General features: G+C 41.3%; 2 protein-coding genes across 2 annotated transcripts; one reads left to right on the forward strand and one right to left on the reverse strand.

Annotated features, from left to right (window-relative positions):
• Positions 1 to 1082, forward strand: LOC109741138 (uncharacterized). Its single transcript, XM_020300218.4, has 2 exons — positions 1 to 533; positions 630 to 1082. Exons 1-2 carry the CDS (start codon positions 143 to 145, stop codon positions 659 to 661), a joined length of 423 nt encoding a protein of 140 aa, XP_020155807.1. The 5' UTR covers positions 1 to 142; the 3' UTR covers positions 662 to 1082.
• Positions 1083 to 2591: 1509 nt separating this feature from the next.
• On the reverse strand, positions 2592 to 22989 carry LOC109741139 (THO complex subunit 2). The gene is made up of 33 exons (XM_020300219.4): positions 22675 to 22989; positions 22475 to 22600; positions 20653 to 20694; positions 20452 to 20511; positions 20274 to 20336; positions 19955 to 20035; positions 18710 to 18784; positions 18573 to 18620; positions 18408 to 18476; positions 18172 to 18305; positions 17285 to 17360; positions 15113 to 15303; positions 14860 to 14940; positions 14483 to 14684; positions 13976 to 14164; positions 13820 to 13900; positions 13606 to 13725; positions 12357 to 12416; positions 11997 to 12124; positions 11134 to 11230; positions 10928 to 11056; positions 10744 to 10847; positions 10269 to 10446; positions 10009 to 10160; positions 8617 to 9223; positions 8409 to 8513; positions 7036 to 7191; positions 6888 to 6968; positions 6710 to 6785; positions 6357 to 6625; positions 4849 to 5913; positions 4227 to 4516; positions 2592 to 3127 (listed from the first exon to the last, which is right to left on the reverse strand). Exons 1-33 carry the CDS (start codon positions 22816 to 22818, stop codon positions 3058 to 3060), a joined length of 5349 nt encoding a protein of 1782 aa, XP_020155808.1. The 5' UTR covers positions 22819 to 22989; the 3' UTR covers positions 2592 to 3057.
• Between the last annotated feature and the right edge of the window lie 2547 nt (positions 22990 to 25536).

Consider the following 25536-nt stretch of genomic DNA (forward strand, 5'->3'; position numbering starts at 1 on the left):
GGCCCCAAAGAGTGCGACAGACAGAGTAGCGCACGCGCGTGCACTGACGTTCTGACGAAGCTGTAGTGTAAACCCTACCTATACTCGGCAGTAGCGCGGACGTCGCAGACAGAGAGGAGGCTCGAGAAACAGAGCAGACGCCATGGATCCGCCGCACCCTCCGCACGACCACCGGCTCCACCTCCGCCTCGACCCCGGCCACCACCACCGCATCCACGTCCACCTCCGCCACCACGCCGCCCACCTCCTCCCCGCCGCCGCTCCCTGTGCCCACCACCACCACCACCACACATCGGTTCCTCTTCCTCGTCCCCACCCGCTTCCCCACCCACCGGCCGCGGCGGAAGGACCACTCCCCGGGCCGCAGGGAGAGGCGGCGAGGGACGCGGAGGAGCCGGCGCCGCAGGCGGAGCGAGGAGAGGAAGTTTACCTCGGGCAGGAAGGGTGGGCAGAGGAGGAGGAGGAGCCGGTGTTCGTCCTGACGGAGGAGTGGGCCGAGTTCTTCGCCAAGGCCGACGCCAAGAGGAGGCTGGGTAAGCCGCCTTGCTCTCTCCCTCGCTAATTTCTCCCCAATCCGTCATGCTTGTTCGATAACTTTTGTGTCTTCTGCAACTCTGTTGGTTCTGCAGCCAAGCAGCAGAGGAAGAACCGGAAGAAATAGGAGCGCCGCGGCTCAAGCGACGATGGAGTTGGAGATGCAGACCGGACAGGGGCCCGGCTTACCAGAACTTTTGATGCTTCGGATTTTGTTTTACGAGGGAAGGCATTTTGCGAGAGGAGATGACATTATTCAAAATACTTCTGGCTCTTGATCAGCTCAGCGGGCAGTATTCGCAGCATACCTGATGCTCCGCGTTGAGAAATTCTGTTTCGAGAGGGAGTTTGGTTTTTGCCTTTTAAGAATACGCCAAAACGGAATTTTATATCCGAATAGTAATAATCATAAAGGAAAACAGTGTTTTTGCGTGTAATAACTCTAGTTTGGCAGCAAAGTTTTTTCTAAACTGTGGTAATTGAAAACCACAGTATTACTCTGGGTAGGCAAAGAATACTATGGTTTTCTAAAACCAATGTTTTTCTCAGTTTTACTTGTGTTTGGTTGCTGCTGTTTAACCAAAGTTTTGACTAAGTATTTTAGCGTGGGTGACTGAGTAATTAGCGCTGCTAACGGCTGCCGGCTGCATGCAGCTGCCATGCATACATAATACCATCCTAGGATCAGTCAGCTAGATTGAAGAAATGCCATCCTAGGAGTAGTCAACTAGATTGAAGTAATACAATCCTAGGAGCGTGTTGCCATTATATGTCTATATACGTGCATGTACTTTGAGCCGGTCCTAAATTCTTTGTGCGCGTACATACGCCATTTATACTGAATCGGCTAGCTAGCTACTCCCTCCGTTCCGAAATATTTGTTTTTCTAGTCATTTCAAATGGACTACCACATACGGATGTATGTAGACATATTTTAGAGTGTAGATTCACTTATTTTGCTCTGTATGTAGTCATTTGTTGAAATATCTACAAAGACAAATATTTAGGAACGGAGGGAGTAGTATATATAACCTGCTGCTTATGAGTGTTCTCCAAAAGGATCAATCAATCTAATCTGTGCGCTACTCGCCGGAAATACATAGGCAGCCAAGGACTCGAGAAATAGCTTGCTGCCAAGAGAGTGTTCTCCCTTGTGGTGAGCTTGATTCAGTCATGGCACTGCAGAGAAGAGATGGAGACTCGCACGTGACACGCCAGCTGAAAGATAAACTAATCAAACTGAATCGGCTATAACCAGGAGATATAATATGGTCGTTTACCATATAAGAGAAAGAGGGAAAATATGATCGGATCGCTCTGAATATTCTTACCTCGAGTAGACGGCAACGTCAAGTGCGATCTCCCAGAAGATTTCTCTCCGTTCTGTTAAAAAAAAAAGGTCAGGACCTCTTTTCCGAATACTGCAAAAAGACCATGGTTTCTAGCATAATGTGGTTTACAAAACTTTGGTTTTTTCTAAAACCAAACGCAGCAAAGTATTCAAAACCATGGTATTTTTCAGAAACCACGGTATTCTCAGAAAACTTAAAAAAAACTTTGCTGCCAAACGCAGCCCAGTTTGTTTTCTGGTTTACCGCGTTGCGATTATTCAAGCAGGCACGCTGTTAGTAGAAAACAAGTTCTCTCTCGTCCATGGACAGGTACTGCGCCTCACCATTGACCCCGCAACAAACGAACTAAACGGTTGGGGAATTGGGGTTTGCAAGACGCCTTTCAAAATTTGGCAGCACACTTGACGATTACCAAAATCTTTTTTTTTTGCGTGTTGAATTACCCAAATCTTGTAACGCAAACTGGCACCTATCTGAATTGCTCAAGTAGATGAAATCACACAGGCACTAGGGTCAGAGCCAGGATTTAGACACAGGGGGCGAGACGACCCTGAAGCCAGAAATACTTTGTGCCTCACAATTTAGTGAAAACAAGAATTATATCTAGATATCGCCCACATTTGTCTTTGCCTGGACACACACAAAATATTTGCAGCCGGGGCGTGTCTAGCTATAGCTAATACTGCTGAACAATTTGCACATATGTTGCCGCAGATGAAATTGATAATCAAACCATTCCAAAATATGAGATGAAGTACTTTGCTACAAAACATTCTCCTCATCGTTTTCTGCCACTGTAGGATGAACACATCTCCTCATGCTTGTTTACAGCAAATTCGTCTAGGATAATATGGCCCACAGTTTTGTTGCTCGTCATTCTACGTTACAATGTTATAACAGCTTGTATAATCAATCGACCATATGGCCCAGATGCCTGTTCCTTGCACAATGACATTTTTCATAACAGTGCATCTGGACAGCGACACTGTGTAGCATCGATGAAGTACAGCTGAAGGACACATCTGAAGGATTGAGACATACACGCTGAATGTTTCAAATATGTCCAGATAGATCTTCCTGCTACAACAAAGCACTCTTGTTCGCAGGTGATCATGCACATCCTCGAGGTGAAACCATGTCATGTGGCAGTGATCAAAAGTCCTGCAAGAACCTATTTCCGATGCTTTCTTCTTGCTTCAGTTCTTGGCCTCTTTTCCTCTTCCCGTTCTCTATCATGCGTTCTGCAGTTTAAAGGTTTGTTAGAGAAACAAAACTTATATTTAAAAAAGGTTTATACCAAAAAACGCGGCTCAAGCAGATGCTTCATTACAGAACTGGAAAGGAAAAACCATCCTAGTAATCATCTTTCTACAGATTTATTTATATATACCTCTGCTACATATTTAAGGTAACTAGGTAAGACATTAAGCTTACTCATAACAATGTGATTACTCTCTTTTCTATATGTAACTCAGAAATTCATTAAAATCTCAAGCTCGTATTAAAGCCAAAACAAGGATTAACACAATTTTAAATACATAAATCAGAATTCATGCAGAATCAGGCCGTTAAAATATGCTTCAAGACAACAAAGTGATGCAAGAATATGTTGCATTTTACATGTGTAAGCTTTCAGTGCTCACTTCCTTTAGGACACTCTTGCACACAAGGGGAAAAAAGAGAGTAATACCAATTTTGCATACACATTGATCTTGGTTTTTGCTAGCTAGGATTTAACAGTATCACCCATGACAACTAAATAGGTGATAAATACCATAATTCTCAACACATTACTCCGCTGAACTGTTTGTGTCATGTAGCTATTTGTACGGTCTAATAAAATGACAGTTTTTAGTTGCATGTTTCTCTATAATTCATTATTGCACACGAGTATTTATACTTTTCAATTGTTGAACCACCTTCGAGGCAGCTTTCGCAATATTGCTAGCTTAAGTGGTTAGTTGCCAGCCACACCATACCTTAAGTGCATGACACCATCTCCGTCCCAAAATAAGTGACTTAGTGTAAAGTTGAGTCACTTATTTTGGGACGGAGGGAGTACAATTTAGGAAGGTGAAATGGTGGATTTTCAACATTCTCTACCTGCATAACGACTAGTAACCTGGGAATACAATCATTATTTTATTTGACTAAATATTTCTTCAATTTAGGAAGGTAAAATGGGCTACAATTTGCACGAGATATTGATCGTTCCCATAAAACAGACCGTGTGTTTCACATGACAGCTAAGGTATAAAGAACACAGCAAAGTGAAAAATGTTATAAACTGTAGGAAAGCGTGCATGCTTAGTTCAATGAGATCCTCATTTCCAAACTTACTGGTCAGTCTCTCTACGACTTGTCTTGCTTATTGAATCCTTGGCATGCATCCTAGGGAGGTCATCAGCATGTGACGGCCGATGCTGTGAAATAACGCCCTTTCTTTCTCTCTCTCGTATTTCAAATTGCGAGTTACCAGCTCCAAGGCTCGGAGGCTGTGGAGCAGAAGGTGCATATTCCCCAGCTTCTAAAGCAGACTGATCTCTCTTAATTTTTCGCCGTTTGGATGCACTATTAGGGTCACTATCTTCCTTCATAGTATTACCTTTGTCCCTATCCATGTCATCTACCTATAAAAATAACATAGCATTAGAGATCAAGCAAAAATGTTCGGTTACACAATGCAAGATCCCAAGAGGAGTGATTGCATGCCAAGTCTGAGCACAAGACACAAATGGCTTTTATCGATATAGCTTAACTAGTGAGCAAAAATTGATCAAAATCAGAGAAGAGTATCAGAGAGTGAAGACATATATAGATATAACTGAACTAGTGAGCAAAACTTGATCACAAATCACAGAAGAGTATTAGGGACTGAAGACATATATCGATATAACTGAACTAGTGAGCAAAAATTGATCACAAATCACAGAAGAGTATTAGGGAGTGAAGGCATATTTACCCTGCTTGATGAAACATCCCTATCTTCACGCTTTCTATCCCGGAGATCTTCCTCTCTTCTGTGCTTCCCATCATCCTGCGACAGCGGAACATTCTCCTCCACGTGCCACCTTTCTTTCTCATCATGCCTGGGAGACAACCGCTGAGTATGTCTGGTGCTTCCACCCCTTCGGTCACCATCTTCATCTCTTCGGTTAGCAGCGACTGATTGGGGTACAAAACTAGTTGGAAGAGGTGGAGGTGGTGGCAAGCTTTGCCCTCTGAACCGTTCATCAGAAGTATGTGCCCGGTCTATGGAGGGCTCAGCATGCTTAATTTTGCCTCTCTCCTTATTCCTGTCTTCTCTTCCTTTTTCAGGAACCCTGTCCGTCCCTCTGTCTTGCATCCTTTCAATAGAATGTTCTCTCCTTTCCAATGATCTGTCTGTTGGTCTCTCAACCACGTCTTCTCCACGTCGCCTCTCAGTCCGATCTGTTTTTTCTCTATGGTCTCTGTCGTATTTCTCATCAAACTTCTCTTTTAATTTCTCTGTCCGAATTATGTTTTGTTCCTCATTATTACCTCTCTCATGATCCACAGAATGGAATTTATCTACTGATCGCAAGTCCATTCTTTTCTCTTTGTCTGTATGTTCTGTTAAGTCATCATCCCGGCCTTCAATTTCTCCTTTTCTTCGTTTACCTGTTCTCTCTTGTTCTTCAACGGGAACAGATTTTTTTTGCCGTTTCACGGTAGAATCAACCAACTCAATAGATTCACCTTCACCGGTGGGATTAGCTGTTGCATCATTATGTGCAGCCAACACCGTTGACCTTTGGGAGGATGCTGATACCTTCCGTGGTGCTGGATGTACATTACCGTTGGTGCCACCCAACGAACTAGTGGGATTAGTATCCAGCCCACCATCAGCTGGCTGAGACAATACTTCTCTGTCAGCAGGAATAGTAGAGACTTCTTGATTAAGAACCCTGCTGGTAATTTTCCCAGGTTTTGCATCTTCCTTCACCAAATCATGCTTAGATACCTTTGCAGCATTGTGTGCATCACGCTTTTGTGGTGCTCTTGTCTGTTGTCATAAAAACTATTAGAAACAATGCAAAGTTGCAAACTATCCAGCACAAAATTGCTCATTGGTCACTGCTATGCTCCATGAAATAACGAAGGACTATAAATTGAAGACGTGCTATCAAGAAACACCTGAATCCGTTGTTTTGAAAGAAAGAAAGAAAGAAGAAGAAAAAAGAGGCGGTTCACAATTTAAAAAAATCCTAAAAATTTACATGTGGAAATACTTTTATCTACTTGCAAATATTTGTGAAGTGCATTTATTTGTCGTCTGGAGAAAAAGACAAGGATGAAGGACTAAAATAGACATTATTTTTGAACCAAAATGCTAATTTTTGCACAAAGATGTATAGATGCACATACTATTGCCATATGCACCCTTTTAAGAAAAAAGATTAATTCAAAAAACTGTTGTCACTCTCCACATGATAAACTGAGAGGTACCTCAGATTCTGCAGCAGGCTTCAAAACTTTAACTCCCTCATCAGACAAAAGTTTTGGAGGTTCATCTGCACCACGTGCAGGTCCTGAAACTTTTCCTTGTGCAGAGGACGATTGCATTTGACTATCAGATCCATTTGCAGTCGAGGCATTCTTCTTATTATATAGAGCATCAGGCTTCATTGCATTTTCTGACCTTTCATGCCTACCTTCTGTAGATTTTGCACGAAGGCTGCGATCTTTTGCCGTTGAGGGATCTGCAGACTGATTTCCTGTACGAGATCCAAGGAACAGTTACGCTCCAGCTAATCATAGTGGTCCGACAAAAAATAAAGCCTTCTGCATCTTCCATTTACCAGGAATAGGTTTTGCAGGCACTGGCTTCAGATCAAGGTGACCCATACCAAACTCTTCTTCAGATAGCCATGAACTCTGCATAATAATTGGGCATTCCACACATACATCTCATAACATACGCAGGTGGTTGTCTCCTGATAGGGAGAAAAAAGGCACCAGTCAAGATGTAACACTTACCTTGCGAGCTGCCAGAGCAGCAGCTACACCAGTGGCCAGTACTTTCAGGTCTTCCCTCTCATCCCCCTTTAGCTTCGCAACCTGGTAAACATATTTGTGAGTAATAGCCCAACAGCATATCACAAATGGTGACTACTGATGTACTTACCCTTTTCTCGATGTTGATACCGCTTTTTCGAATCACAGGAAAAATACTAGTTATCTTTGTGAGCACAATAAGGGCGTTTCTAATTTCCATGTATTCTTTTGATTCCATACATTGATTAAGCACCTTGGTAATTCTTGTACTCCACTTATAATGGACCTTTGAAAAGCACAGAAAAAAGATGTTAAAAAGCACATGTGAAGAATATAGCAGTAAAACATAAATTTTTGGATACTAGACATTCACATGTCTTTTTTGTTAATTCAGGCGACATGAACAAAATCTACGAAAAATGCGGCACATGACAATAATATATACTATAGAGTCCATGAAACCATGCTAAATTTATGCCTGTTCAAGAAACAGAAATTTCACCAACAAAAATGGGCAGATGCGTATCAAACTATCAATGGAAAGTATGCAGTGGATCATTTTGTACAGACACATTTAAACATTATGGGGAACTTGCAGGATTAACATTTTATTCTCTTTAAATAAAAAAGCCAGCAACACAATTCCCAAACTGAACTCTGACATGTTTGGCATGATAAATAACAGATGGGGCCTACTTACTAAGAATGAGCTTTCCTTCGCAAAAATGTGGCAAGATAACTCATTCTTAGCAAGCAGAGTACAAAGATTTTATGTCTTATGTCCTCTTTGTGCGGAATTAAGGTGAAGTATCTGTAACCTGGAACTAGCATAGTTGCTCAAAAAATCGTATAAAAATCACCAACACAAAATGTGCCATTATATGGGGCATTGGAGCCACCAGATTTAGATGAATGAGTCTGGGTTCCTCTAACATAGTTTGTGAATTTGTGAACTAGTTCATTTGCAAAATTGTAAATCCATTAAACTAGTCCATCAAAATCTGGTGTGCCAACAGCTCACACTTAAGAGTTGAGTCGGCATCTAAACATGGTTTTGCGTATTAGTATTCCTCACATGATTAACTCCTGAACTGAGATAGGACGGAACTTACTGTTTTTATGCACTATCTATGGGGCCTCTGTGGCAAAATATCTAGTGCAAAAGTATTATGTTTGAAGTAATTTTAGAAGGTGACAACACGCATAAACTACATAATAGACTTATTTCCTATGCACAAAAGAAGTTTACTTGTGCACAAAATTGTGCTTTCATACTACAGATCGCCCTTAGGAACTCTTATGAATTGTGATATCACCATATCATGCAAGTTGAGGACAAGTTAGTCCTAAATTTTAGAAATGGCGATCAAAGCAAAAAACAGGGTATCTATGTTTTGATCACTATTTCTAAAATTTTAGGACTAAGCTGTACTAAAGGAAATCATAAACATGCAGAACTTAATTATGCGACACACATAACTTCAAGGAGTGTGTAAAGCATACTTTAATGAACTGAGCATAAGGTACACGTTGACTGTTTGGAAATCTGAAGTATAAAGCGAATCCTGGCTTATTTCCACATTCACGCTCATATATTGCTTCATCACTCTGCAGAAAGTTGTATATGCAAACTCAGAAGCACTAGAACAATGTAATAACCATCAGGAAAGCTGTTGTGAAAAAGTGTACAGCGCATGAATCAAGAAGCTACCTTCCAATAGTAGGCCATCTTCAGTGTCTCATGAAGAAACCGTCCAAGCCTACCAGCTTCATATTCTGTACAACAACAGATCATTGGCTGTAGTGTCTTGCAGATGAAAACATCTATATGATTCACCGTGTTAAAAAATGGAGTCCCAAGTGAATGCATCGTCTGGACAAATGTAGCACAATACACAGCATCCTGCATGCTAAAAACGCAACGTGGATATATACAACGCTGGAGAAATTCCATGTTGATCTTCAGTGCGTCCGGACCGGAACTCAGCCATTTATCCTTTTCACGGGCTAGCCTTTGGAGAACTGATGCAACGTGTTGTTGATGCTTGTCAGATTCGTTGTTCAATTTGTCAACTAAATCTTGGATTCTCTCCTTGTCCTTCTTACGTCGTGATATTGCAATGCTAGAGTTATCTGAGTTATCTTCGAGTTGTTTGAGATTGTCATGCAACTTCTTGATTTCTGCATCATAACGATCTTTTGGGAAATGGAGATCATAGAGTGTTAAACCCCAGAAAGTAGCATACAATTCAGGTGAAAGACCATTCCAGGCTTTTGTTGGCAAAATTGTTCGGATTGTGTTAAGAAGATCTGACCACCTGTAAAAAAAAGAACACAGACAATTGCACATGAATCAAACCTAAAATACCATGGAGATGTCAATGAAGTTCCAGTATCATTTAGAACAGAAAATTTGAACCACAGTTAACCTCAATGAGGCTTAAACCGTTAGACTATAAGTTTCTGAAAGCAATCATTATCAAAGGTATAATAGCTGGTAGCTACCCTACCAGCTTCCAAGGACACAAGATCTTTGCTAATCTTTTAGTTGCAAACAAGGAGGGGATCAAATTCTCATTGTTGTTGTCAGATGATTTGACGGTGCATATTTTCTCCAAACTTTCCTTCCTTTGTAATTTACTTTTCAATTTATTTCAACATGAACCAAAAGATGAAAGTGGAATAACTAAGACGTGATAATCCCGAGGCAGATTTCAAGCTCTCAGAAACATTTGTACCTTTTTTTAAGAACAAAAAAGTGTTTTGAGGTTCCGACGAAAATCGAAAAGAAATCAGACTATGTCACATGCAAAAATGCCTGTTTGTGGTCTGCACAAAAAAGAAGAGGATGGGGACTAAACTAGCAACTATTTGTAAACCCCTTTTTGTTGCAATGAACAACGCGTATTTTTGCACAAAAATTTGCAAGTCTGCATTGCCATATTTACATTTGATATTTTTTTCAGAATGGTTTGCAATGTGGATTTCGTTACAGTTGTAGTTGAGCCCAGGAGCCCAGGTTCAACTAGGAGTTGCTGGTGATGACCCATACCAATGAATGGTTGATCGAGAGACTCGTGGCAGATGTTCATAGAAGACTTACATGATTAACTTCTGGGATGAATCACCATGCAATGTCATATCATCACATGATACAGACTCCCCTTCTTCATTGCCATCCAGAGGCCAACAGGCTTCACCACTACTAGAGCTTTTGAAAAGCCTCATTACAGGGCGGTATATAAGAAAAGCAACCTAGAATCAAGTTAAATTACTAAGATGTTAACTCACTAAGGCGTGATTATACAACGAAAAAACCACTCACACATTAAAAAAATAGTGTGCAAGGTACAAGTGTATTACGTCTGGCTCGATATGATATTTATAAACCAGATCTTCCAACGGAGGTACAAGTTGAACATAGGTTGATGGAGTTACAGCACTTGAAAGAAACTCGGCATACTGAAGTAGTATTCCATGGCATCTATCAAACTGCTCACTAACCATCTTGATATATGTGGCATCTGCATTTATTATAATCCTGAGAATAATGCCAAAATTATCAACTTTAAAAGGCCAGTGCAAATGTAAAAAACTGAATATGACAGGCTTCTAAGCTAAAACATGAACCCCACAATGCAGATAATAAAGCTTTAGCTAATGGTCCTGAATATTTGCTTTGGCATAATCTAAATAAATAAATGCATAGTTCCAGAAATATAGTCAAGAATTTCAATCATTAGGATACATCTATACTAACCACAGACCAAAATTAGGGCCGGGGGGGGGGGGGGGGGGGGGGGCACAGAGGATGTCGCAAGTTCAGACAAAACCTTACTTGGATCTGTGTTGGGCAATAAGCAGTAGTAGAGGAATTGCAAGTTTAGGTTCATCTTTTGGCAGCAGAGAATCCCGCAACTTGTTAGTAGACTTATTCAGGACCTGCAAAAAAAATGATTTGGTAAAACTGTTTTTTGACCTTATCAGGAAATAAAGAAAGGAGCCTTAGTTCCTGATAAAACCTTATAGTTCCGTGTTGAGCCAAACAGTGAAGATTGAAGCCGCAGCGTTTCACTCCCTGCCATACCATCAACCTGTTCATCAGTCATGTTCTCAGTGTACTGTACATTTGCCATTTGCTGAATGAGTTCCTGCATGTTACGTCATTTTAAACTTCAGATTCATACGATAACAAGGTAGCAAGAAAGTTTCGACATAGCCAACAAACCTCAAGTACAACAAGCTCAGTGCCCAATCCTTTCTTCAGTTGATTAACTATGTATTGGAAAAGGCATTTTAGCTCCATGGAAAAATGCTTCTTGCATCTGTTAAAGTTTCTTGGTTCAGAATAGGAGCATATAAAGATTAAAGATAATAACAATACTGATAAGGGAAACACAAGCACCCCAGATATTAGAAAGACATACAACACTAGTACAGATATTGCTTGCTTTTCTCAAAGCATAAAGATTAAAGACTTATTCTGAGAGTTGGACACAGTAATTATTCAGCCATAACAAACAATAACAAGAATTTGGAGTCTTGGCAAATCGGTGATATCTTCGTTGTACAAAACTTATACAGACATGATGTTAGAATGAGCGAACAAATGGGGAGAGGGCAACTCAAGATTCTGGACAAGATAAAAGCCAAAGATCCTAGCTGTAAAGCGAAAGGTAAACCTCTAAATATTTAGGTTATAAATCAATTACCTTATGTTGCATTAGCATACTAATATCATTGGCATGCATGTTCGACATAATGTATAGTATGCTTAGCTTACTACGTGCGAATACGAGTAGAGAAGAATCTTTGTGATATTTATTAAAACTGCATCCTATGCAGGTATTCATTTCAGTTAGTTTGCTGCTAACCACTACAATGGAGAAAAAATATCAACAATGCAAATTTTGAATGGCAGGAGATCATTGTTTGAGCCACATGATAAAAGCACTTACATGTGCCCAATAAGCAAAGAATATAAATCACTAAATATCGCTGGATCATCAGGTTTAACTAAAAATTGATCAGTACATCATATCATGTGTTGTGCAAATAATGTAATCACAGAAAGGAGTCAAAACTACATACAAGTGTCCCCAGAATGATGCAAGACATTGAAGCCAATCTGACAGGTTAAGACCGTCATCTTTTACTCTCTCACGACCACCTTGGGCCAACCGTTCTATTACAATATATTGCAAGATATCATACTCCAGCTGTAAAAGAAGCATACTTAGACAACACTGTAAATTCAACTTATAAAAACAATTCAAAGACACAAGCAAAACAACTACAGCCGACACTAAAAAGGTAAAAGAAGCATACTTAGACAACACTGTAAATTCAACTTATAAAAACAATTCAAAGACACAAGCAAAACAATTACAGACGACACTAAAAAGGGTATGGGCATCTGTATAAAACATGCATCACATACACAGCTAATACCTGAGTCAAGTATTTAAAAGCATCCACAACTGGATTTATCATGTCCCTGTATGCTTCGACCTGAAAGTTGTGAATGTATTGTAGAGGTAAATAATTGAAACAAGTCAACAAAGGATTGCAATTATAAAGGTGAACTTCCAGAATCAATGAATTATCATATTTTAACCCAATAAAAATAATATATTCAGATATCATTTGGCCAGACTCCCTCTGTTGCTTCATCAAGTGCTGTGTAGCCCTAAGGAGCATGCTCCCTCTCCACGTGTACACATTCCATTATATTACTAATATATAGAGCAGTAGGACTTAGGAAGCTCTGCTGCCTTTTGGTCCCCCAAATTTTTTTGTCAGCACCATTATGATTAATTTACAAAGTTAACAGTAATGAGAATATGAGCTTAGCATTCCCCTAAACATTGATCAGTTCCAATTTGACTACTCTCAAATGGTTTTCACTTTCAGTGAGATTTCGATGAAGTTCACTGAATTTCATTAATTTCAGCAGTCACTGAAATATTTACCTTTCCGCCAAAATATTTCAGCGATTTCAGTAGTACACATGATTTCAAATATTTTTCAAAAATAATTTCAAAACATTCAAATATTTTAAATGAATTCAAGTGAATATTTCGGCCTTTTGGCCGAAATGCAAAGCGAAATCACTGAATTTTGGTGATTTCGGTTGGTGCTGAAATTTTTCTGAAACTGAAAGTGAAAACCTCTATGTCCGTTAACTACAACTTGATCCTTGAAGGAATAACACCAGAGGATATAGTAACAGCAGACCAGCATTCAAGGGTCTGCTGCCAGTTTAGTTGATAAGAACACCATGGATCATACCCAATGGCAAATCTACTGCACAAAGAGCTGATGTAGCCAGGGAAAACTAGAATAGCATGCACTCGATAAGTTCAGCATCTAGGATAAAAACATATAATGGATTTGGACACTGCCAGGTTGGCACAAAGACATTCCACTGGTTCCAGAGAAGATAAAAGAGCCAAATACAGTCCGAATGGAGCTGTCAGCAGATGTAACAATGGTTGGTCATCTCCAACATAAGAGAACTAAAACAGAACAAGGGGAATAAGTTATTCGCAGAAAGAGCTTGCCAAAAAAAATTAATTACAGAAGGCCACAAATACGACAGCTGCTAGTCCAAATGGAAGTAGGGCTGCATGTTTCAGAAATGACTGCAGTATCTATTATTGTTTGAATAAATTGTATGCGCGCAGTTGGTTCAAAATACCTGTTGGACAATTGTCCGAAGTACAGTCATCGGATTTGCATGAGCAAGTTTAGCCACCATGCGGCCAAGCTGCTTCAGATTTTCCTTGGCCAGCCGTTTTAAGAGCCTTCTGGTATCCAGCTAATTGAGAAATTAAGCATGCTGGTGAATCTAAAGCTCAAGCTAAAATGATAGGTGAAAGAAAGAAAACTCAGGCATGGAATAAGCAGACAACCTTTGCTGTTTGCCTTGCAGCAAGGACAACTGGGTTTTGTTCAGCGTCCTTCTCCCACTCACCATACAAACGATAGCGTACCTAAACATGAACAGTACCAGACTGATTAAAAAGGTAGTGCAATATAACAAGCAACAATCATGAAGCATGGCAAACCTCATAAGGAAGAAGGGAAAGAACTCCCCATATCTCCATATCAACAGCAGGATTGGCAGGTATAAGTTGCAGTGAAGGAAGCAAGCATGACCCAAGTGCTTCTTCGATGTGAGATTCTGGAGACATTACACCTGTTGTATGGGCTGATTCTTTCGACGAGGCATGGTACGCCTTTAGCACTCTGCAAACCTGACAATGAACACAACAAATGCACCATTAAATAAACAATATCCAACAATTTTTGCCACTAGATGCTCCAGGAGGAACTGCATAATTGCAAGCAAAGGTGTTCATAGTCATAGGACCTTTCCAAATGCTTTGAAACAAATGCAGTAAAACTTTTCTTGCCATATGAAAAAAGGTATACTCTGGTAACAAGCACACTAAGTATGAATGGAACAGGTGCTGTGTGCACCCATCTCTGGAATAAGTCATATCCAGTAGGGTAGCAGGAGAACAAGCAGACCAAATAAGAGAAGAATTCAACACTAAAAGATCTAATGGTACCTTCTGAAATAATTGTGTGTCACGATGAAGGTATGGTCCACAGACAGCAAGCATTTGGAAAAACACTTTCGGCGGATGAACCAAATAACTTGGTGAAGAGACAGATGATGCATCTATCATGTGAGTGTCGATGTTACGGGAGATTTTATGATGCGTTTGACAATATGCACTGTAGGCTGAAGAAATGGTCTTCTCAATAATTCTGCACAAATGAAAGTAGAATAGAACAACATAAATCGGGGAGCTCAACCATTGGATTACAAGAGACATACTCGGGCACGCCATAATATGTCATATTTCGTAGAAGTACAGATAATATCATAATAGTAAACATCTGTTGAGGCTGCTGATAGAATATGAAGAGGAAGTAGACAAACCTAAATAAACCATGACAAATTTCAATGTGCTCAACAGGATTTAGCTGTGCAAGACGTTCAAATAGTAGCTGCGCATGGTCCCTGGCAAATAACAGCAGAAGTCGATCAGTGAAATAATAACATGTCAAAGAAGACAGATGTGTTTACTGCAGGAGTGAAACTGTACCAAGTGACTATAACAATGAATCGTTATTAAAAGAAACTTTGCAGTATTATAATAGAACATCCAAGATCAATGGCACGCAAGGTATACCAATCATGAACTGAGAGGAAACCAAGAAGAAGCCCAAGCTTCTGGTTCTTTTCTATCTCAGGGGCTCGCTCCTCAACTATATCATTTTCCATCTCCAATGCTGTGTATAAATCGATCGTTATTTCTTGCTTCTCGTCGTCCATAAGATCCTTTCCAGTGGCAGCAAGATTTATTTTGCCTATTTTAGTAGCCTGTGATCAAGAAAGAGATGAGTAAACTCCAAGTTGAATCCGATGTGTCAATAATTATTGAAGTGTACTGAAGATCAATGCTGACATAGCATAAATGCAAGACAAGATCTGCATGCACAGTTCAAAATATTTCCAGTAACTTAAAACACAGTTATACCATCCTACAACCAGTGGTGCGGCTGTATTACTGTGTCTACTGTTGACAGAGAGGTTCATATACCTAGAGGTAACTGTAAATATGACACTCCTTCAAAGCCTAAAGTACAAGATGACAATCAAAAGAATTACATTTTTGCCACTCTAGTTCCAATTTCTATATATATGGTATACCAATTTTGAATCAGACCAGAGCTTCAATCCTAATCACTGGGCCCCTAAATCTAACAGTTAAGAGCAGTGGTGCATTCACAGTGAACAGTAGCCAAGAGCTGCCTCCACCATGTTTTTGAACCATCCACCACCTTCACAGAAAAAAAGGGCATGCCTCCTGGCCAAGTTGGAGCTTGAGAGGAGGAATGACCCACCATTAGCTGCAACCAAGCAGATAGGAGACGCAACTATCCAAAGCCACACCATCGCTGCACTACCATGTTGAGTAAGCAAAATTCGAGATGGAGGCAATAGTAGTGATACTTTGTCTGAGTGAAGTGGGGAGAGGGAGCGTCATTTCCAACGCCCTGCAAAGAGATGGAGGAGACCCCAACAACAGAGATAAGATGTTGAAGGCAGCCACTGATAATGAAAATGAAAGTGCAGCGAGCCATTGGGTGAGATACGCGTGATGCTCCGGGGCTTGCAATCGCTGCACAGTACTGCTACAGAGATTTGGGATGAGATCAATGGCAACAAACAAGAGGGTGACACCACCCGCTTCATGGCCGCCGTGGCTCCGTTAATCACCGTCAGCTACTGGGCCTGCGGGGCTTATTCAAGTTCAGCCACAAGGATAGCAAGGGTGCTGGCATCGATGGCAAGCAGGATAGGGCAGGGATAAAGCCAGTGGTTGAATTAGATCTGGATCTCCATCATTAGGCGCTTACATCTGACATTGACTGTGAGTTTAATCTGTGCTGTACTTCAAATACATGGGGATGCTCACGATGGAGCACAACTAGGACAAAGATAGAAGCACTGCTGAACCAGAGCATTCATCCAGTGGACATCCTGTTGACTGGCCACTGCCGAAGGGCGATATTCCCACTGCTCAGGGCCGGAACCAAGTACAAAGCCAAGGACATCGACCAGAGGACGACACTGGAGTAGTCCAGCGGTAAAGTCAGGGAATTTGTTGCCAGCTTCACTGCGGCAAAGAAGGACAGATCATTCATGAGAAGATGGCACCTTGGTGGAGCAGAGAATACATATTCAGGAGCGGAAGAAGAGTTTAGTCAGTCCACATTGGCAAAGTCAACAACAACAACAACAACAAAGCCTTTAGTCCCAAACAAGTTGGGGTAGGCTAGAGGTGAAACCCATAAGATCTTGCGACCAACTCATGGCTCTGGCACATGGATAGCAAGCTTCCACGCACCCCTGTCCATAGCTAGTTCTTTGGTTCCGATATGGCCACATTGGCAAAGTCACGCGGGCAAAATAATCACGTCATGACTGACATGTCAGTTTTGCCATCAAACGAGGGGTTTGGGAATTGCATGAATAATTAGCGTGTGGTTTCATGAAAAAATATCTAAGTGTGGCAACTGACTATTATTCCTCATGAAGTTGTGGTTCCAATAAGAATTATCATGGTATTTGCTTAAACAGAACTTTACATGGCATTGTTTCCTTTTTCAAATGGTAGTCTTCTGTTACATCTAAGGGCGAAACATAAAAGATAAGTTTATTGAAAATCTGTGGCGGTATTTTTATTATTTGGGTGCATTGCAGCAACATGCATATAATTCTCATTTATAACCCTACGAAATACAGCAAAACCGTTTTTTAGAACAGAATGAATTCAACTGGAAAACTACATACTAACCTCATCAATTTTCCTTGAAACAAAGGAGCCAAAATGCTCAAATGCCTCATCATCATTTGGAAGTAAATGAGCATAGCTGAAACAGAAGGCATGAATATTAAATATGATCCAGCAGCAACACTAATTCATATTGACACAGCATAAAGGAGTCTGAAAATAAAAGCAAACAAGGACTTGAGACTACAGTTATGGTTAGTTGGTTAGTGAAATAATTAATAATATTCATACCAAGTAGGATTTTTTTCTCAGTATTGCAGTACCTTCTGAGGAAAATGACCTAACAATTCAGTACTTCTTGTAAAAGTCATCACATAGTTACAAGAAATGGCCATCAAAATAAGAGCAGAAATTGAAGAGGGCATCGACAAAGGAATGTGATGTTAAAAGTGTTAAACTTCATGCACTAGCCAAGGCAACCAAAAGTCCGAACTGATGGAAAGAGCTAGTGCAATCCACATATACTGTAACACCCCCCTCTCACGTGTGACGGGGAAGACACGTGCAACCGGAAGAGAGCGACGGCGCGCGAAACTCACGTATGACTCAAGAGGCCACTACGTGGACACAAAGGGGGGGGCTACCAGCAATTTTTAATAAATTGCAAAAGTCAGGATTTGAACTCAAGACCTTAGCTCCGATACCATGTTAAGCTTCATGCACTAGCCAACACAACCAAAAGTCCAAACTGATGGCAAGAGCTAGTGCAATCCACATATACTGTAATAAAAAGTACCAATTTTACATGTATGTAAACCTTACAAAAAGTTTTTTGACTGCAGATTATTTTTTAGAACAAAATATTTTGGAAATATTTTGAAGGAGGATGTCCGAAATAACAGTTGAGTTCAAGAAGTGTAGAGAAACACAAGGACAACTAGAAAACTTACAGGTTATCAAGGTCAATAAGACCAGATTTGACCAACAGGGCTGCTATTCGGAAAAGACCAGATGGAACAGGGATGTTTACATCCAATTGTTGATAGTACTGGAATTTGAACCCCAAAATTTTAGCAGCATGGGACTGTAACAAACAGAAGTCATAAGATGGGCTGAATCAAGTACTACGTGAAGTATGGTAATAATCTTTACAGGCAGTGGTATCTTATTCAAAACTAATGAATACCTTTGGAAAAAGAGGTATAAGCTGATAAAAGATACTGTTATCTGGATAGAGTTCAAAACATTCCAACACCTAGCAGGCAAACAAGGAAGAATGTAATTACATTGTAGCAATGACATACTTTTACAACATCAGATGGTAATACCGGGATAAAAAACAAAAACTCACAATGTCAAATACACGATTTGGGTCCAGGTCAAAATGTCCGATCAATGACTGTAACAAGAACATTATGTCATTACACAATACTGTTTACATGCTCATATCATAACATAGGAGTAAGAAAGAAAATTCCAACACCCAACCTTTATAATGCTGATAGTAGCTGAAGAAGCATTTTGGCAAGCCAAATCTGAACCGACTTGACAAAGTAGGGTTACCTGAATTCCAGACAAACAAAGGCAACTAGGTTAAAAATTACACCAAGCTACAGTAAACCATTTTAGACGCATCATTTCGAAATTACTGAAAATCCCACACAATTGCAATTTAGTCTCAAATAATTTCAAACTGGAAGTATAAGAAGTTAGAACAAGTGTGTGGATATATACATCTGCAATCACAATTACAATTGTTTGTAGAAGTATCTAGATTATAGAGTCTACCTTCTAGATTTGTTAGGACACATGTTAAAAAGAGGAAGGCAAAATTGGCTGCAGGAAACTGCATTTGATTGACATTACCTGATTGTGTCACAGCCCGACACTAAGACACATCATAAAGTTGTGTCCATTTGCTAGTAGACACTAGACACCAAAGTGTGTAATAGCAAACGAGCATGGTTATTCAGTAATTCTATAGTTTTCAGGCAGCAAAAAGTGTCCAGCAAATGACTACAACTTCATAGTGTGTTTGGGTAATAACATGGGTTTGTGGAGTCTGGGCAGATGCTAATCAAGACAAGTGTTCTATAGCATCTTTCAAATAAATGCTTTGAGAAACACAGGTTATTTGGCTTCCACTATTTTGCAGTCCAAGTGTCCAACTCTGTAATTTTAGGATCAATAATAAATCAAAGTCTGGAATTAGTTGATTGTTTTAAAGACTGCCCTTGAACTATAGATATACAGTTAGTAATAAGGATCAAATAATTTTGCAGTAATTTAGGGCAGTACTGCTCAACAAAGCATCAGTGACGGAAGTAGAAGCATAGAACGCGTGTGTTTTCGACCATGTGAGGCCTTCGCTGAATGAGCTTGTAGACAGGATTAAAGACGAGACCCGATGTTGGGCAAAGGCCAGAGCTCAAGGGCTCAGGGTCATTTTGCCGCCATCCTGGGATGTCCACTGAGGCCCTCTTGGCTGTGTAAAACTACCTCCTAGGAGGATGTAAATTCCCCTTTCTTTCCAATGCAATGAAACGCAAAAGCCATTTGCATTTTCTCGAAAAAAAAAGGAAGTAGAAGCACATAAAGATATGTTATGCTACTCAATCCATATAGCACAAAGAAATAATGATGATTACTTAAAATTTTCTTAAAAGTATGAATGAACCAATGTACAACTATAACAAGAACTTTGGTGGAAGTTTCACAGGCAGATATACATACCAACTTGGCGTAGCCCTCACTTTCTTCTCTTAGCAGGTTGAATTTAGTTTGCTGATAAAGAAGCCGCGTGTTGACTCTGACCTGTTGCCAATTATTACAAGCAGCCGTTAAAAAATGATGCAATAAACAGGTAAAAAGGAAAATGTGCCAAATAAGGAAAGGATGTTGCACAGAAACCATGTTTAAAAGATATATGCACTAATGTGACATGGTATATTGTATAATTCATGTGAGCACACACAAAATATGAGGAATTAATGATCATAACATGATATCCTAAGTCCAAACAGTATGCATGGTATTAGTATGTGACACATACCTCCTTGGCTTTTAAATCCTGGCCCTTTGACTTACTCTGTTCAACCTCCCATAGGAATTCTTCCTTCAAATGTGCACATACAGGAAACAGAGACGACATCGTGTCAGCTGCCTTGAATCATGAAAGGTGGTTTCAACAAGGATGTGATGCCCTAGTATGACGAACAACAAATACCCACTTCACATCGCTCTTGAAGAAGCCTAGGCGCAATCAATGAAGACTCCACAAATGATTTAGTCTGCAGCCAACAGTAGTATTTAAAGGAAATTAGTGAGGACTAAATCCTCCACCGAAAAAAGGGTAGGGGCCAAGAAGATAGATAGCCTATTTGCATACTAAGATTATGAATAGGTGTTTAAGTGTCAAAAATATTTTTTACCATTTTGACAAGACGGTTGCGATATTCACCAGAAATTGTAATCTGCACATAACTTCAGGTCAGATCGACTAATAATACAGCATTCAATGATTACAAGGAAATGACAGCACAAGCAACGGACTGGTAAATCTAAGTTACATGATTCAAATAAATGCATCTTGGACTAGGGCATCAACCATGGATCAAAAGCAGAACCACACTGATAGGTGGGAAATAAAAGGTTATTGATAATGAGTAAGCAAGACACACAGGTGTCAAGATATTTTCGTTTTTCCAGGATGGGAAGTGGCAAGAGATTGAATGAAGGATAGCATTTACATTTCTATTGACCCTGGTTGTTGGAAAAACAACAATAACACCATAGCAGCATCTAGGTCAAGGCTGTCATGGCATCCCAGCAAGAGTCGCAGCGATAACCGGGCTTCAGGATGACATTGCCATGGTGTGCGCCATGTCAATACTCAGGAGATAACACATATTGGCCAAATTGGCAATTATAACTCATATAACATGGAGAATGCCCATGGGTGCAATTCCAATGGCAGGGGAGTTCCAGACGGTAATTACAACTGTTCTACAGCCAAAAAGACCATCTATGTCTTGATTTGTGAGCCATCTGCCACTTGCTGACCTAATTTAATCCTCCACAGCCCTTTCCTCACTACAGCTGCCACACAGCCTGTCTGGTCTAACCACAGCAGCAGAGTACAGAGACTGCCCTTTTCCCTCTACTGCTACACTCATCCTCACCTCATAAACCCAGTTCACCACAACAGTCGAGTAAATGGGGAAACGAAAGCTATGACAGAAGCCAGGAGGTGTTGGATCACCATTTCCTAGCCCAAGTTGGGGACCCCTCTCAGTCCTCGAGCCCAACGCCACCAGATCTGCCCGTCCCACTAGATTCGTTGGCCAAACCCGAAATCTCTGGGTGACACTCCCTGTCACCTGTGTCTGTGATCAGGTGACAAGTCGACAACTCGGTAACTCCTAGACAACAATGCTCTTGGTAACTGTTTTGTGGTATAGATCCAGAACAGTTCCATTTTAGACCGGTTTCACTGAACAGGAGAACTAAAGCCATGCAGGGTAGACCTTTGAATTGGTTCACCAGAAACTGGAAAGGAACATCACGAGCTTTTGTACAATAATCACCTCGCTTATCTGTAAGATTGTTTTGCATTTCACTGAAGAGAGATATACTGATAGCTACAACTAATATCCATGTTCATGTGCATAAGCATTAATCACCTCGCTTATCTGTAAGATTGTTTTCTACTTCACTGCAGAGAGATATGCTGATAGCTACAACTAAACTCCATGTTCACGTGCATAATCATGCAAAATCTAAACACTCCCGCACTACAATTCGAATAACAATGAATAGATTAGTGCTTTCGGCCATTATAAGATTTGTTACCCAAAGCTAGTAGTTTCATGTTCATCAGTAAAAGCATAATTTAAACCTTCTTTTCTGCTACAGCTTCAGCAGGGTACTTTTTTCCAAACATAGCCTTTAGAACTTGTGCAGAGCTAAAAACGCTATCACTTCCAGTGAGATAATTGTTCATCACTGAAACATCTTGCAATTCAACCAGGTCGTCACTTCAGCTGGCACAACAAGTAATACAGACTACAAACTGGCCCTCTCCAATCATTATTGTTTTTTGGCCAATTCAGCTAAGCACTGCATACAGTGTTACTCCCTACGACCACCCAATAGCGAATTGACTAATCAAACACATTCCATCGAGCCACTCGAAACTAAGTAAGCACCACACAGCAGCAAAGGAAAAAGGGGTGGAGACTGGAGAATACTCACATCCTGCCCTAGGTGGGCGACGATGTCGGCGAGCACCGAGCCGGAGTCCTCCTGCCACGCCTCCTCCGCGAACACCACCGAATCCAGCGCCGCCCGGCACTTGTGCGGCGACAGGTCCCCGAGCACCTGCGCAACCCGACCAACGCAATCAGCGCGAAGACGACAGGGACAAAGCCAGCGAGCTGAGTACGGGAGCTCACCGTCGCCCAGCACAGCTCGTAGAGGAAGCGCGGCATGGGGACCGGATCGGGGATGCGGAAGGCGGCGGCGGACTGGCCCTTCCATTCGCGGAGGCACTCCTCGGTGACGTACTTGTAGTCCGGGGCCTGGAGCGGAGGCGGCATGACAGCGGGCGCGGTGTTGGGTTTGGGGGAACTAGGGTTTCATGGGAGGTGGCGGGGACTGAGGAAGGAGGAGGTGGTGGTGGCGGCGGTGCTAGACGGGGATGAGAGACGGCGAGGGAGGCGGAGGGGGAGTGGTGTGCGAATGCGATACGCTGCGTGGTTTGGGCGCTCGGTTTATCCGGTTTACCTTGGTTTTTTGCCTGCTCGGGCTCGGTTTTCCCTGGTCGTTGCCTGCTCGGGTTTCTAATTAACAGACGAATCATTTTGGAGTCAATTGCATTCTCTTTTTTTTCTTTGAGAGAGATGAGAGAGAAGAGAGGAAGAGTAAAGCATTCTGAATCCTCCGACTTGCGGTAAGCCTATGATTGAAGAAAGTATTCCGATACAGCCCTGAATACGGTTTTGCAGTAAGTCTGTGATTGAAGAAATTAGTGCCGAAAATAAGATTCTCCTAGGTGGGAAGAAGAGTCGAAAGTTTGTTTCAAAAGAAAAGAAAAGAAGAAGAGTCGAAGGTTGAAGAAGAAGCAAAACTTGCCATTTTGCTGACTAACTAATTTTGATGATATATCAGTATTTGGTAACTCTAAAACTTGCAAAAAAAAGAGTATTTATTGTGAGGTTGACAAACTATATTGGTTGTCATTGGTAACCAGTTGGTTGGCTTGTATTTATATTGGAAGTCATATTTTAGCACCAAACCAAACAACCTTTAAGAGGACGCAACACATAGGATGAGAAGGAAAGGGTGAATCCACACGTGCCTTGGTGCTAGACGAACTCATGGTTGTTAGTGTGATTGTTCTATCAACTGAAGCGCCAAGCAATGGGCCGCGGTGTTTTTTCCCATTCTTTTCATTTTCTATAATTCTTTTTTGTGTTTGTACTTTTGTGATGTTATCCTTGCTTTCCTCATTTCTTTGTTTTTCTTCACTTTTCGCAAACATTAGCCCACATACGTTGCCTTTCAGGAGTGTAACAACATCTGGGAGATCCAACTCGGTGCCCAAGTTTCTGACACAACTTGCATCTATTTTTGTTAACTTTTTGGAACCTTTTTAGTTTTGTGTCCTTCTTTCCCTTCCCCTTTTTACAAGTCCCACCTTTCTCAAACCATGACTTAAATCTACTCTCTTTAGGTCTGCCAGCCTTTCTTTTTGTTAGGGGAGGACACATGGAAAATTCAATTTCCACTTCAGGCCACTAAGACTAATCTGTAAGTGCTGGAATTGGAGTTACATATGCAGCCTTGAATTTTGCTACTGAGTAATATTCATGCAAATATGGGTGCATGTTTATCTTCGGTTGGGAGGCCAAGAAAGGTATGGTGTGATCACATGGTTTCCTAGTGTGTTGCCACTCCAAACAAGTGCAATCATGCATTTCAGTATTAACAACATGCCTTCTTCTAGTTTTGGTATCTCTAACTTCAAAACCCCACACTGAAAAATTTTCAACAGATAAATTTGTAAGATTTCTGCTCCTGTTTACCACCTGTTGTATGATACGTCTCCAATGTATCTATAATTTTTGATTATTCCATGTTGTTATATTATCATTCTTGGATGTTTTACAATCATTTTATAGCAAACTTTATATAATTTTTTGGGACTAGCCTATTGACATAGTGCCCAGTGCCAGATGTTGTTTTTTTCTTGTTTTTTACATCGCAGAAAATCAATACCAAACGGAGTCTAAACGCAGCAAAACTTTTTGAAGATTTTTTCTGGACCAGAAGACACCAGATGGGCCAAAGAAGTACCAGAGGGGGCTCCGAGGGGAGCACAACCCACCAGGGCGCGCCCATGTGGGTTGTGCCCACCTCGGTGGCCTCCTGCACCGCCTCCTTGCCCTATAAATACCCAAATATTTCAGAAACCCTAGGGGAGTCGACGAAACACAATTCTAGTCACCGCAAGTTCCAAACCACGGGATCCAATCTAAACACCATCACGGAGGGGTTCATCATCCTCATTGGTGCCTCTCCGATGATGCATGATTAGTTCATCATAGACCGACGGGTCCGTAGTCAGTAGCTAGATGGCTTCCTCTCTCTCTTTTGATTCTCAATACAATGGTCTCTTGGAGATCTATTTGATGTAACTCTTTTGCGGTGTGTTTGTTGGGATCCGATGAACTTTGAGTTCATGATCAGATCTATATCCATGAATATTATTTGAGTCTTCTTTTGATCTCTTATATGCATGATTATTTATAGCCTCGTATTTCTTCTTTGAATCTTTGGTTTAGTTAGGCCAACTAGATCGATTTTTCTTGCCATGGGAAGAGGTGCTTTGTGATGGGTTCGATCGTGCGGTGTTCTTTCCCAGTGACAGAAGGGGCAGCAAACCAGAGCCGCCGCTCGCCCTACCTTCTTCTCCTCCCTCCCGCAATCTCCCTTTCCCTCCAGTCTCTAACCTCTCAAACCTCTCTCTTTTCTTCAACAGGAGCTGCCGCTGCAGTTCGTCCGCCTCGCCACCAACCGCCGCCCTTGCCTTAGACCCGACCCATTCCTGAACTCCCTCGCCCTGCCAAGTCCCTCTGCTGCTCCTCTGCGTCGCGCCGCTGCTCTGCTTCCCGGAGGACCTCAGCGAGAGCCTCGCTCGTGCCCCCTCTATCCCGTCGCCTAGATCCTGCCGCTGGCGCCCCCAAGTCCCGTGCCACCGCTATTGTTCCTGGCCTCGCCCGCATCCTGTTGCCGCGTTGACTGAGACTGCGTCG

The sequence above is a fragment of the Aegilops tauschii genome, chromosome 3 (genome assembly GCF_002575655.3).
Source record: "Aegilops tauschii subsp. strangulata cultivar AL8/78 chromosome 3, Aet v6.0, whole genome shotgun sequence".
NCBI lineage: Eukaryota > Viridiplantae > Streptophyta > Magnoliopsida > Poales > Poaceae > Aegilops > Aegilops tauschii.